General features: G+C 63.3%; 1 protein-coding gene across 2 annotated transcripts; it reads right to left on the reverse strand.

Moving 5' to 3' along the window:
- Positions 1 to 5925: 5925 nt before the first annotated feature.
- On the reverse strand, positions 5926 to 9534 carry RNF208 (ring finger protein 208). 2 transcript variants are annotated; one of them, XM_069032026.1, is made up of 2 exons: positions 8881 to 9534; positions 5926 to 7434 (listed from the first exon to the last, which is right to left on the reverse strand). In XM_069032026.1, the coding sequence occupies exon 2, from the start codon at positions 6736 to 6738 to the stop codon at positions 5941 to 5943; it is 798 nt and encodes a 265-aa protein (XP_068888127.1). In that variant the 5' UTR covers positions 6739 to 7434; positions 8881 to 9534; the 3' UTR covers positions 5926 to 5940. The 2 variants fall into 2 exon arrangements, with proteins under 2 accessions (XP_068888127.1, XP_068888128.1); XM_069032027.1 differs by lacking the exon at positions 8881 to 9534 and adding an exon at positions 8432 to 8514.
- Between the last annotated feature and the right edge of the window lie 4220 nt (positions 9535 to 13754).

Raw genomic sequence — 13754 nt, forward strand, 5'->3', positions numbered from 1 at the left:
GCTGTGCCCACATGGGACCTGCCATGGAGCAGGAGTGTCCCAGGGGAGAGCAGGATCTGGGTTCTGCCTTTGGCTGCCAGCCTCCAGTGGGGGCCATGTGCCAGCCAGGCCATGCCCGGGTCACAGTGTGGCTGCTCTGCACCCTTGTTCCTCCACACTCCTTGGGGATACCTGTACCCCAAGGGGGCAGGGATTGGGCTCCTTCCAGGCTTTCAGCTGCCTTTGGGCTGGTGGTGGGTGGCATGGAGTGGTCAGACCCTCGAGGTCCTCCCAGGATTCCATTTGGGGGATGCTGACACCCACCTTTGACAGCCTGGAATGTGCAGCAGTGTGTTTGTCACTGCTGGCCTCCTCTGGGTGTCCTGCCAAGGCTCTGTGCTGATCCCATGCCAGTTTCTCTCCCCCCCCCCCGTGCTGTCACCCCTCTCTCTCCCCCTCAGCCCAGCCCTGCTGGTGACACTGCTGTGCCCTGTCCTCGTGCCTGGCTGTGCAGGGCTTGTGCAACCATCCCCATGTCCTGGCTTTGCCCTTCTTCCCTGAAAACACCCCATGGGCACCTCCCCAGGGCTGTGGCTGTGGGGGACAGACCACAGGGTGCCAGCCCCCCCACCCCCTTCCCCTTCCTCCTGCCCAGGAAGGGAGTGAGTACTGCTGTGCCCACACAGCCCCACAGAAAACCCGTGTCCTTGTGCCCACAAGGGCAGGGATTTGGGCTGTGGGCTGCTCTGGCAAAGTGCTGAGGCACAACGTGGGAGCAGGGCACCCCAAAACAGGTCAGGTCAGCAGGCAGAAGCAGGTGGGGTCCCCCCCCACCCCGGCCCTGGTGGCACCAAGGAATATTTATTTATACCAAGTGGAGCAGCTCCATCAGGAGAAGCACCAGTTCAGCCCTGGTGTTTTTGGCTCGATGGAGCCTGTGGGGATGGGGGGGCTCAGACACCCTGGGGGCCCCATCACCGTGTGGGAGCCCCGTGTCCCTGCTCCACATTGCATGGGGGTGTTCAGGCAAACCAGGCCAGAGCTGTCCCCACAGGACACCCCCAGCACTCCCCTGCGCCTGCTGTTGGCACCTCTGGGTGCTGGAAGCTGAAGGGCACCCAATTTCCCCCTGAGGAGGGGGTCCCTGTGGGCTGTGGTGTGGGATGGACCCGTGGGCAATGTGGCTGCAATGTCCACTGCCAGGGCTGGGTCATATTTAGCACCCTGAGATCGTGGTGAGCACGGCTGGGGCTGGCAGGGCTGACCCGGGGCTGATGCAGGGCCCCTGCTGCACGCACGGCTCCAGCACAGCCCCCCAAACCCACCCAACCTCCCCACTTGCAGCCCCGTCCCCTCTCCCAAGCCTCTGACACCCCTTTGCACCCCAAATGCTTCATCACATCCCCCAGCTGCTGGCACCAGGGTGATGTGGTGTCCCCAGAGCGGTGACTTGGCTTTCCCCATCCCTGCAGGGACCTGCCCGTTCTCTCCTGGCTTCTCCCACTGCAGCCCGGCCTGTCCCACCTGGGTCCTGCTCTGGCCGGAGGCATCCCCATCCCACCTGCACCACAACCAGCAGCACCTCCCTTCTCCACTCAGCCCCCCACTCTGGCGACCTGTCCTCACCCCCTGCCCCTTGGGAGCGTGACCAAAGGGCCAGCAGCCATGGGGCCAGCAGCCATGGGGCCAGCACGAGGAGTGAACATGTCCCTTGAACATGGAGCTAGGCAGTGAGCAAGAGCCTGCAGGCAGCCCTCTCCTGGGTTTGACCCCAAGAAAGCTCCCGAGCTCCGCAGTCCCCCCGCAGCCGCGGGGCCAGCACTGCCCTGGGCACTGCCACAGCCTCTCGGGCTCCGATCTGCCCTGGGCACTGCCACAGCCTCTCGGGCTCCGATCTGCCCTGGGCACTGCCACAGCCTCTCGGGCTCGGATCTGCCCTGGGCACTGCCACAGCCTCTCGGGCTCCGTGCCACCGCCCCTTATCGTGCCACCGCGGGCTCGCGCCGTTGTGCAAGCGGGTGCTGGCACGTCGCAAGCAGCTTCCTCTCGGCCGAGACGGCCGTTTGGGGCTGTGGCCACCCCGGGGCGAGGTTTGAGGCTGCGTGTCCCCAAGGAGGGCACAGTCCTGGTGCTCAGCCACCTCCCTGCAGCCGGGCGGGCGCTGCCCCCTCGCCCAGCTCAGCCTCGCCCTGCGCCGGGGCCGGACCCTCCCGCTGTTTGCATCCAGGGGAGCTGGTCCTGTTGTGCAACCTCTGGGGCAGGAAGGGGGTGGTGGGGACAGGCCCATGGAGACCGGCCTGGGCACTGCCCGGCGCTGCCACCGCTCCCCGCAGGAGCAGGGCAGCCTCAGCCCCGAGCCCCAGGCACAAGCGGCCGGGCTGCAGGAGCTGCTTTTCACAGCACCACAGAAGACACTGGGGCTGGAAGGGACCCACCAGAATCACCCAGTCCAGCTCCTGGCCCTGCACAGACACCCCAACAATCCCACCCTGTGCCTGCGAGAGTTCGCTGTCCAAATGCTTCTGGGACTCTGGGGAGAGTGATTGGGAAACGTCACGCCCTGAACCCCTGCCAAAGGCTGAGCCCAAACCAGCCCAGTCTTGGCCCTTCCCGCCTAAAATGAGGACATTTGGGAAAAGGGTCATCCCCAGGAACTGCCCAGGTGTCCTCTCCCATCATGGGACAAACTGGACACTGAGAGAACCCAGAGCTCCCTCCCAGCCTGTAACAGATGTTACAACAATGAGGAGATTTAACAACCAGCTCACCTGGGAACATGTGGGAGCATCTCTGCTCTCCTGTGGCCAAACCTGCTCCTGCAGCAATGTCCTGGCCGTGTTCAAGCAGCTCGTAGGACTTGGAGATCTTTAATGCTTAGCATGGAGGCACAAAGCTCAGAACAGCCATGGGAGAGTTTCAGGGGATGCGAAAGAATTTTAATTCACCTGCATCTGTAACACAAGGGCTGGCACCACCCCATGTCCCTGTCCTCTGCAGCAAACCTGGCCCCTCTTCCAGCAAGTGCTTATTCAAGGTTAATAGGGCAGGAGAAATGGGCTCTGGCCCAGCACTCGCTCCTGAAAGGCCCTATTTCTTCTTTAATTGCAACTCAAAATCAAATTAGCAGTTTTAAATTTACTTTGTGCTCAGGAGGTGCCACGAGGGTGGGGGAGAACACATTGTACCCTTTGTCCTTACGTAATAAAAAGGGTAAATTCCAACTGAGGGCAAAATTGCTGCCACCACTGCTCTGGCTGGCCGACTGCTTTGGTGTCTTTGGGGACAGAGATACTCAGCCTGGATTTAATAGGAGCTTTTGGGGTGTCGGAGTCCTTTATCCTGGATTTGGCACAAGCCTTGGGGGCGGTGGAGATCCATATCCTGGATGTGGGGCTGCAGCAGCTCCCCCAAGCAGCTACACCGTGTGGCTCAGTGTGGGGCTGCTGTGACCACCAGGAGATCCCCACACTGTGCCAGGGCTGCATGAAGGATGGTGCAATGTGGCTGCAGGGTGGGGGTGTTGGTGCAGGGACAGGGAGACAGGACACGGGTGCAGCGTGCTCGGGGACAGGGGTGGCAGAGGCTGCGTTGTTGGTGCTGTGATTCAGCACCCATGGATTGGGAGGTGGGTTTGTTTTCCAGGCATAGAAACCCCCTGGGATGGGAGCCAGCACACAGGGACCAGGGCTCTGCAGCCACCCTGCACCCTCCTGGGTGTGCTGGCGCTTTGGAAGCAGATGCTCCACTCTGGCCCATAGCAGAGGCAGAGACAGCTGCTGCTCCTGGAGAAGGGAAATTTGAGGGCTGGCACTGGTCGTGCCCACACCAGCCTGTGCCCACACCAGCCAGTGTGCACAGCTCGCCCTGGGGAGCTGCGTTGCCCTGGGATCATCATCCCGGCTGCTTCTGCTGTAGATTCCCGGCTCTCCCGGCTGGACAGCTGCCATCCCAGTGACCCCGGGGTCCATTGGGGCAGGCAGTGGGTGCCATTTGTGGTGCTGCCAGGTGCACACCAGCCCCTGGACAGTGCCTGTGTGCTGTGGGGATGGTTCAGAGAGGGGCCCATGGGTGCAGCTGCCTCACTGGAGCAGGGCAAGGGGAGCCCAGCACTGCCCATGTCCCTGCCTGGCTCTGTTCAACAGCAGGTGCCACCAGGGCCCGATGACACACCCTCCCCCCAGTATCCCACATCACCTGGGAAGAAAGGGGACATCCAGTGGGTGCTTGAGGGCTCTTGGTGTGGCTGGGGACCCCTTTCCAATTTGGGCAGGGTCCCCCAAGGTGCCCAGCCATGTGCAGTGGGACCAGGGGCTGGGGAGGGAGGGGACACAACCGCATCAGAGCTGAAAGCCAGGTTGGAGGAGGAGGTGTCATCCCAGGGGAAAGGTGTAACCTGGGTATCGCCCCCAGCCTGCCCATGGACGGAGCAGGGCCGGGGCACACGCCGGTGTGTCACCCCATCCCTGCCCGCAGTGACGCGCCCCAGACTCCGGCTCGCTCTTCGTTCCAATATAATCTTTATTGGGGAGACTGATGGGGGTCAGAACAAGGCCGGGTATAAAACATGATCATGGTCACAACCAGCAGCGGGAGGCATTGGCAGAGCAACACAGAGACGGTACTGGCCCCGTTCCCTCCGGGGGGAGAACGGTCCTGGGGCTGCGCCAGCGGCATCGCCCGCTCCCTCGGGACGGGACGGGGCATGGACTGGCCCCTCTCCCCAGATGGATGCTGGCCTTTGGCCAGGGCCAGGGGCTGCTGTTTCCTCCAGGATGCAGGATTCTGGGACCCCTCAGGCTCACCCAGCCCCGGTGCCCTGGGACTGTGTGCCCCTGGTGCGGTGGCCATGCCAGGTTGTGGTGCTCAGCCCCATGGGAGCACCCAAAATTATGGCTTTTTCTCTTTTTTTGCTTTTTTGCAGCAAACTTACCCCTCCAGGTGCTCTGGAGAAAGCAAGACTGTGCACAGGGGGCTGCTGCCCTGCCAGCCCCTCTGCACAGGGGTCAGAGCAGAGGTGCTGCTCTGGGGAAGGGACTGTGGGCAGGACCCAGACCTCGGTCCCCCTGCCCAGTCAAATCCCCTTGCTGGAGCCAGCAATTTGGGGTACTGGACCCCATGCCACCTTCCTGAGCCATCCCATGGGGCATCGGTGGGGGTCCCGGGAGGAGGGGCAGAGAACGGGCACAGCTCAATGCCTTTGTGAACACGTAGTGGCCTGGGATGGGGTGGCCGGGGATGGATGGGGAAAAACAAGAATCCTCCAAAACGAGGACAAAGTGGAGCTTTCCTCAAGTGCCTGCGGAGGACATGGGCCGCACGTCTGCTGGCATCCGAGGGGCCGGTGCTGCGGCTTGGTGTGGCTACTGAGACTCGGGCACACGGTGGCGTGGCCACTGAGATGAAAGCTTTGGCAAATAACTTACAGAGAGGGGGCGGAGGGGGCAGCTGGGGACCTGTCCTGACTTCCTGTGCTGGGAGGGTGGCCCAGTGTGGCACCGTGCACCTCCAGGGCTCCTTGTGCTGCTGCTGCCGGCCGTGGGGCGATGGGGAGGGTGTCACTCCGGCCGGGACCCAGCGTCCGCTCTCGGGAGAGCCGGGGAGAGAGGAGGGACGGGCGCTCGGGGAAGGAGCACGGCGAGATGCTCGATGCACCACAGGAGCACCCGCCGCAGGGCCGGGGGAGCTGCAGACCCCGGGTGCGCTGGTAGATGTGCTCCCCACGCCAGCGTCCCTCTCCCCGGGCACCACCGGTGTGTAGGGGGCTGCTGCCAGGTCCCAGCACCCCCAGTGCCCCCCGCGAGTGCTGGCAAGAACACCAGTCCCGCATCCTTGGCCGTGGTGAGTATCAGAGCATTCCCTGGCTGTGCCACCGGCAGAGAGGGGACAGGGGACTGGCCGTGGTGCTGGCCGCGCCGTCCCGCCCGCCGTGCCCGCTGCGGAGGGGCGGGCGGGGCGCGGGGCTCACATGATGGTGCAGGAGGACAGCGGGTTCCGGATGTGGCAGGTGCAGGCGGCCCCGCAGTACTGGCGGAAGGTCTGGTAGCAGCTGCGGTCGGTGTCGCTGCTCCACTGGACGGGGTTGGCGGCCAGGGCCTCGGCCGGCAGTCTGTTCAGGATACTGGTGTTGACGGCCAGCGCCGCCAGCCCGTAGTCGGTGAAGAGGACGGTCTCCCGCTTGCAGGTGGGGCAGGAGATGAACTTGTACTTGGGGCAGGATTCGTAGAGGATCTGCAGGCACTCCTCGCACACCGAGTGCAGGCAGGAGAGGATGCGGGGCCGCTTGTTGGTGAAGTTGTACATGTGGCCGCAGGTGGGGCACTCCAGGGGCTCGCAGGGCGTCGAGGGGTGCAGCACGTACTGGTTGACGATGACCTCGTCCGACGGCGGCTGCCGGTGGTAGCAGACCTCGGAGCTGCCCTTGCGCTGGCCCTGGTAGCCGCGCTCGCGCCGCGGCAGGGGGGGAGTCCGGGGCAGCGGCAGCGGCCCGGGGGTGGCATCCAGGGCGGGGATGTCCCCGCACGCCTGGTTGACGATGATCTCGGACTCGGAGGGCCACGCGCGCTTGGCCACGAGGGGCGGCTCGCGGCGCGGGGCGGGCGCGTAGCGCGGCTGCGATGCCTGCAGCTCCGAGAACTTCTCCGGGTGGATGATTTTCATCGCCTCCATTTTAATGATGACCTGTTGCCCTTTCAGACACGACATGAGTATTGTTTTCACATTACTGTCCACTGCTCTGGGGTCTCCGAGGGTCGCCTGCATGAGGCTAAAACATGCTGGCAGCCTGCTGAGCTTTCAATCTCGGTCTGGCCGCGGAGCAGGAGCACAGGGAGCAGCCGCTGGTGTGGGAGAGCATCCTGGGGAAACGGGGCAGCGCCAGCGGGCCCCGCGCCCCTCTTCTGCAGCCAGCCCCGAGAGTGCCAGGTGCGAGGCTAGGGCAGGCAGGAGAAGGCAGGGCTCACAGTGGCATCCTGCCTGCCTTCGAGGTGCTCTTGGGCGGGTGATCAAAGCGCCGGCTCCCTGCAGCCTCTCCGGGATGTTAACGTGACATTGGCAGTCACTCAGCAGCCCTGCTCTTCGCCTTCGCTGCCACTTCCCACAGCGGATCAGCTGCAGTCGGGAACAGTAATCTGGGGATGGTGGCACTGGGCACTGCCCAGGGCAGGTGAGTCCAAGGAGGGTCTCGCGGAACTGGCGGTAGCTCTCACTTCACCCCAGCCCGGCCTCTATTCCTGTTTACATGCAGTGGGATCCTCGTGGCGCTGAAGAATGTGTTTGCAAATTCCTTTGCTCTGACTTCCCGGCTCTCCCACTTGCCGTCACCGGCAGCTCCCACAGGGCAGGGGCTCAGGGCACATCCCTTGCCGGAGGGCAGCTCACCTTGGCTGCGGCCAGGACACCACACACCTTGTCCCCTCGATCCCTGGTACCTCTGTCCCCAGCTCAGCTTCGCACTTGCTGGAAATGAAAAGTGAGAGGGGGTTGGATCCAAGTCTCTTCAGGGATCTACCGGCTGCCAGCACTCCCTCGGGATGCGTGCCCGCCTGCATCCCGGCAATTTGGCAACCGAGCCCTGCAGGTCCTGTCCATCCGCCCGCGTGCTTGGGCTGCGGAAGTGGGAGCAGGCAGGTATTTCCCCCCAGGCATCCCCTCGGCGGCCCCGAGCGTGGGGTTCCGGCACCCCCCTCTGCCCTGAGGGTGGGAGGGCAGGTCCCCCAGAGCCCCGCTGGGCTGCAGGGCCCCTCCCGAAGGGGCTCCTCCACCGACCTGCCTCTGCTCAGGGTTTTCTCTCACGTTTAGCCCCTCCTCTGCTCAGTGGATCTATTTTTACCTCCGTCGCTTGCTCCTGATCTGTCTCTGCTATTATCCCTCCCTCCAGCTTCCTCTCCCCCCTTCCCAGCTCCCTGCCCTTGTCCCGGGGCTGATGGAGAGGACAGGCCACGTTTGGGGGCAGGAGATGGGGGGCAAGCAGCCAGCTCGGGGCCATTTTCTCCCTCGGCAGCCCCTGCGCCAGCCCGGCCCTCCTCCGAGAAGGGTGAAGGCGCTCTCCTCCATCACGCTGCAAATCCTGTTAGAGGGATGCCTGCTCCCGCCGGGCGCTGCCAGGCCTGGCGGAGGGGGCCCGAGGGGGCCATCTGGTTGCAGCAGCAGCCTTTGGGGATGAAGAGAGGCCGTGGGGCTTCAGCCCCGGGTGCCTGAGAGCTGGGAGGGGTGGTCGGATCCCTGCCCAGCCCCAGTGGAGGTGTCCCGGGGGGCATGCCCTGGCAGCACCGGGGTCCCGCAAGCATCCTGCCCTGGGGAGGGAGGCCTCGCCGCTTTCATTCCCCATCACGGGCCCACATCCTGCACCCCACATCCTGCACCCCGCGCCCCACAAGCTGCAGATATTCCCCCCACCTCCCGCACACAGCAGCAGCCCCGGGGCTCTGCCTGCAGCTCTCGCACACACACTCACCCGCAGCGCCCACGAGCACAGAGATCGGGGTGGTCAGCAGTGCCACGCACTGTCACCGCGTTCCCACGCTCGTTCTGTCACACCCCTTCACGCACAGCCCTGGCGCAGCACCCCGCACCCCCACCGCCCCTGGGCCGACACAGCCCCCTGCCGTCCCCGTCACTTGTGGGGCGACACAGCCCTCGCCGTACCCCACACCCCATCACTTGTGGGGCGACACAGCCCCCGCCGTACCCCGCATTCCCATCACTTCTGGGGTGACACAGTCCTCCCGAGCACCTTCCCCTCCCCACCCTCCCACCGCAGTCCCCAGCCCCACACGCTGCTGCCCCACGCTCGCAGCCCCGCGGAACACACGCCTGTGCACACACCAGTGATCCCTCACACACACACACACGTGCACTCCCGCACGCCCGCAGGGTGACCCCCCCGCCCCTGCCCGCCCTTACCTACGCTGGCCCCGGGCAGGGGTCCCGGTTCAGCCGCCAGCCCCCGCTCCGGTGCCGGTGCGGCTCCGCAGGCCCGAGCGGCGGAGGTTATCTGAAAGGCAGAGGGATGCGGCGCTGCCCCGGCCAGGCGCGGCTCCCCGGGGATGCTGGAGGCTCCCAGGCGCGGCTCCACGGGGACGGTCCTGGCCGGCCGGGCCGCCCCCGGCCCCTCTCCCCCCGTCCCCGCCGCCTGCTCCGGCCGCGGCCGCGGCGGCGCGGGGAGGGGACCGGGCACAGAGGCCGGGGCTGGCGGCGCCGGGCTGCTCCGGATGCTCGGCGGGGACCGGCGGCCGGGGGAGCCGGCAGGTACCGCCGCTGCCGCTCCGCGGGGCTCTTTCGTGCCCTTCCCCGGCTCCCCCCGCCGCCCCCGGCCGCGGACCCCGGCCCGGCGCGGGGCTGATGCAACACCCCCGGCCGGCAGCGCAGGCTGCGGGGGGCTGGTGCCCGGCTCCCCTGTGCCCCTCGGCAGGTGCAGGCAGCGGCGGGCAGCAGCGGGCAGGCAGCGGCGGCTCCGTGCCCGCCGTTCCCGGGGCCCGGCGGCGCGGGCGCTGCTGCGCGCTCCCGCCGCCGCCCGCAGTGCCGCCGCAGTGGTGCAGCCGCCTCACATTTCTCTCGCTCAGCAGCGCCGGGGCCCGCCGGCCGCAGCGCCTGACGCCCCGCACACCCCCTCCCCTCCCCGCCCCGCACCCCCACCTCCCCGCACGCCCCCTCCCCGCCCCGCACCCCCCTTGCCCCGCGCCCTCCCCCCCCCCGCACCCCTTTACCCGCCCCGCACACCCCCTCCCGCCCATTTCTCCCTGCCCTGACCGTCTCCCCTCGTACCACACACCCCCCTTCTCCGCCCCACAGCCCCTCTCGCCCCACACCCCTCTCCCCGTAGCCGTCCCCGAACCCTCCGAGCGGCCCCGCTCCTGCTCCCGCTGCCGGCCGGGCCCCCGCGGGTCGTTCCGAGGGGCCCGCCGTGACTCAGCATCCAGCGCCGCTGCAAGAGGCTCCGCGGCCGCGGTGCTGCTCCGGGGCCGCGGCTGTGGGGCAGCATCGGGGAGCGGGGCCCTGCCAGCAGCCCCTGCAGCCCCCGAGGCTGGGAAGAGGTCGGACAGCCGGGAATACCCCCACCACTGCTTTTTCGCACTGCCAAGTCAGCCATGCACCCCACTGTGTCCCCTGGGATCCGTGGCCACTGGCTGTCCGGGGAGTAGAGGGGGTCCCCTGACATCCCCCAGTCCCTGCTGAGCTCCGGGGCAGCTGGGCACAGGGGCTCGCTGGTCCCTGGGGACGTGGTGGACTCAGCGTGGTGGGTGGGGGGGTCACACCACCGCTGGGTCCCAGCAATGCTGGCAGGTCCTTGCAGAGCACTGGGGAGCATCGCTCATGGCCGTGGGCTTGCTGGTGTGACCCCCAGAGTGGCACAGGGAGACAGGGCCCCACGGGCTGGGACACCCCACAAGGTGCCCTGAGTGGATGACTCCTGGTCTGTGCTTCCTGGCTCCTGCAGATGTGAGAGGCGTGAATGTTCCCCGGCAGATGTTAGAGGCCAGGCTGTCTCCTCCCCCTGCTGTGGGTGCCTCCAGAACGGGGACCCCACAGGCACATGGCCAAAATGAGCAGGTAACCCCACAGAGAGCCCTCCAGCTCCTATGCCCGACCCCAGCAATAGTGACCCAGGCATGTGTGCACTCGAATCCAAACCCACTTCACCACCCCATCCAACCCTGGCTGGGGCAGGGTGCTGGTGGGGGCTCACCAGGCTCCTTTGGGTGCTGCTGGGGTTTCCCTGCTCATGTCACCCATTGCTGGTTTTTAGTTTTTTATATTACTCCAGGACTTTGCCTGGAATTTTATGCCCTCCCTGAAGGTTACCCTGCCCAGACCTGCTTGTTGACCTTCCAGCCCTGCTGCAGCAAAGACCCAGCCCCTGTACCAAGGGATCTGCGTGGTCCTGTAGCTGTGTCGTGGCCATGCAGCTACACTGTGCTCACACCATCGCTGTCCTCTGGCCCTGCCATCAGTGGGATGGACACAGGAGCTGGAGTTTCCATATTTCACAGCTCTGCCAGGCCTTGTGCAGCCCATAGAGGATCTTCTCACCCACACGTCAGGCAATGATGCTAAAAAATCTCCCCCAGCTGCGTCTCTTCCTGACCTGGTAGACACGACCAAAGCCACCCGGGCAGAAGGATACCTGGCACCCCAAGGGCTCAGTTGTGCTCCATTCCCGGGCCAGACTGACCTTAGGGTGTGGTTCTCCCTGGGGACCCTGCAGCACCACCTCCACCTGGAAATCCACACTCCCTTCTTGACGATGGTTGAGTTTTTAATCTTTGAGTTTCTCTCACTGGATAAGGGATCTTCCAAACGCCTTTGCCTCTCGTCCCTCTGAGCGCCATTCTTTGATCTGCTCACCTGCCGAAATCAGCGTGAGGCTGCTGCTGCCTGGCACTCCAACCAACACTGCTGAACAGGGATTCCCTTAATCTTCCCCATCCTCCCTGTGTCAGGTGCTCCTGCCTTCCCTGCTAACGTGCCTGGGTGCAGATAGCAAGAGCCGATATCTTACGCTTGAGCTCCCTGAGCAGAGGAAATTGCAGGAAGTGAGCGAGCACGAGCTATTTTCTGTTATTAATTCATACGGCATCCCCGTGCTGACCCAGCTACACGGTGTTATTATGCTGCTGTTCCGTGAGTTAGGCAACAGCTCTATTTAAAAATAATCATAAATTACATTGGGCATCTTTTCTGCTGAATAAGAGTGTGTTTGTGCCAAGGTGCTGGGATCTTCCTGTTGCCCCAATGGCTCGGCCTCTGCTTCACATGCTCAAAGCAGAGCTTTCCCTCTTCTCTGCTGAGTTGGTTCACCAAGATCTCTGCTTTACTGAAATAATCTCATCCTTCTAAACCCGCACCCTCCATCTCTATCTGGGCCTGTGTGGCTCAGACTTGACTGAAGACCCTACCAAACCATGTGGCCACCTCTAATCTCTGCCTTTGGCTCTTGTCTCTTACTCCTGGGTTTGACACCTAACTTTGGCATATAAACACCCATGCTGCATTATCTTTTATAAAAACCTATTGCACTGGGTGCTATCATAAACACGTTTTGGCTGTGTGTGGATATCCTCAGAATGCCTTCTGAGCTGTGCTGATGTGATGTGGGTGCTCTCCTGGGCTTTACAAGCAGCACTGATGTATTTTGCCATTTTCAGAGACCTTGTCAGCAGGCCAAGCACACCTTTGGGTTCAGAGGTTGCTCCTCAGCTCTGTTGTACCTGCTGTTCTCGGGTCCTGCTTTGAGCTCTCCTTGGACAGACATACAGGAGCAGCTTTGCCAGCGGATTCCCTTTCCTTGTCCCAGATGAACAAGGTTTTGCTGTTTGTAACCAGAAGGTTATTGCTGTAATTCAGGGGGTGTTGGCCTTGTGTGAAACCACAGCTTCTTTCTGCAAAACTCATTCCTTTCCAGTGTCTTGACTGGATCAGTTCTTATCCTTTGCTCTGTAAATGTGTTGGGAGCTGTGACACTGCTAGCCAGGCTTTGCAGAGATGAACAGTGAAGCCAGAAGATAATTTGGCCCTAAATTTCTTCCTCACCATCAGCCATCACCTGCTCAGCCGTCCAAATGTGTGCTCAGGATCTTATTGCCCTTCTGGATTTCTAACACCGGTGGGAAGGACCCGTTCTGAGAGGATGGTCCCACTCTCGCTTGGTGCCAGCCCTGTGCTGTGATGGCAGCTGAGGCTTTTCTTCCCACCCCACCTGAGCGGGCCGACAGCTCTGTGTGAGCCAAACCTTCCTGTCCCGCATCCAAACCCCCATCCATGCTGTCTGTGCTCCTGGTGGCAGCACCTCAGGCCACCTTTCTTCTCTCCTTGCTGCTCCCATTACCGAGTTCACTTGTCAGGGTCCCGCACGCATCCACAGCTCTTCCCAAAATCCCGTCTGTTTCTCACACCGATCTAGTTTTGCTCTGGTGAATCACTCATCACACAGATAATTCACCCACAAGAACATGAGCTCATCCCCAGCTTTGCAGAGAGCAGCTTTCTCTGCAGGTCTGTGCGGGGCAGCACCGGTGGCAGGGCCTGCCCGGCTGCTCGGGGGCCGCAGGGACAGCCCGGCCCGGCCTGGCTGGGAGGGATGGACGTGGTACCATACCCCGTGTTTTCATCCTCTGTGCCCCATCCCCTTGGGACTCTCTCTCCTTCCCAAGTTAGAGCACCAGGAGAAGGGACCCCAAGGGCCACGATCAGCACCAGCCCAGGCTGAGACCCTCCAGGCCTGGCTGAGGTAGCCACAAGAGCCCAGCACAGACCCCAACAGAAGGGGGAAGCAAGGCAGCTCTCATCAGCCACAATGCTCCCCCAAAACCACCAGAGGAGCTGTCTGTGCAGCTTGCCCAGGCAGAGCAAACACCATTTTGAAGGAAGGATGCTACTGAAATATCTGCCAAGAAAGCAGCAGAGTCTCTTGTTGCCAGCTGGTAGCTGGAGGCTGCCCCAGCTGCTGCAGAGCTGTTCCCTGGCCGCTGTCTAGAGCAGCGTGTGGGTTGCTGGTGGTCAGAACCTGACCACTGATCCTAAGGCCCTGGTGGGGGCTTTCGTGTGGTGGTTTCTAGGCTTGCAGCTGTCCACAGAGACTCCACCATGAGAAAAGTGATGCTCAGAAGATCCCCAAAGTGTCTGAAGCCACACACAAACTCTGAGATGCACATGTGATGCTCTGATCAGCTTGAAGGTTATGGATGTTCCTAAAGCCCCAACAGAGTCCAAGGGGGCGACCACAAAGCGCTAAAGCTGCATTTCAGGGTGAGAGGGTGCAAGGAAGACCCATTTCCTTT

This window comes from Aphelocoma coerulescens, chromosome 17 (genome assembly GCF_041296385.1).
Source record: "Aphelocoma coerulescens isolate FSJ_1873_10779 chromosome 17, UR_Acoe_1.0, whole genome shotgun sequence".
Classification (NCBI taxonomy): domain Eukaryota; kingdom Metazoa; phylum Chordata; class Aves; order Passeriformes; family Corvidae; genus Aphelocoma; species Aphelocoma coerulescens.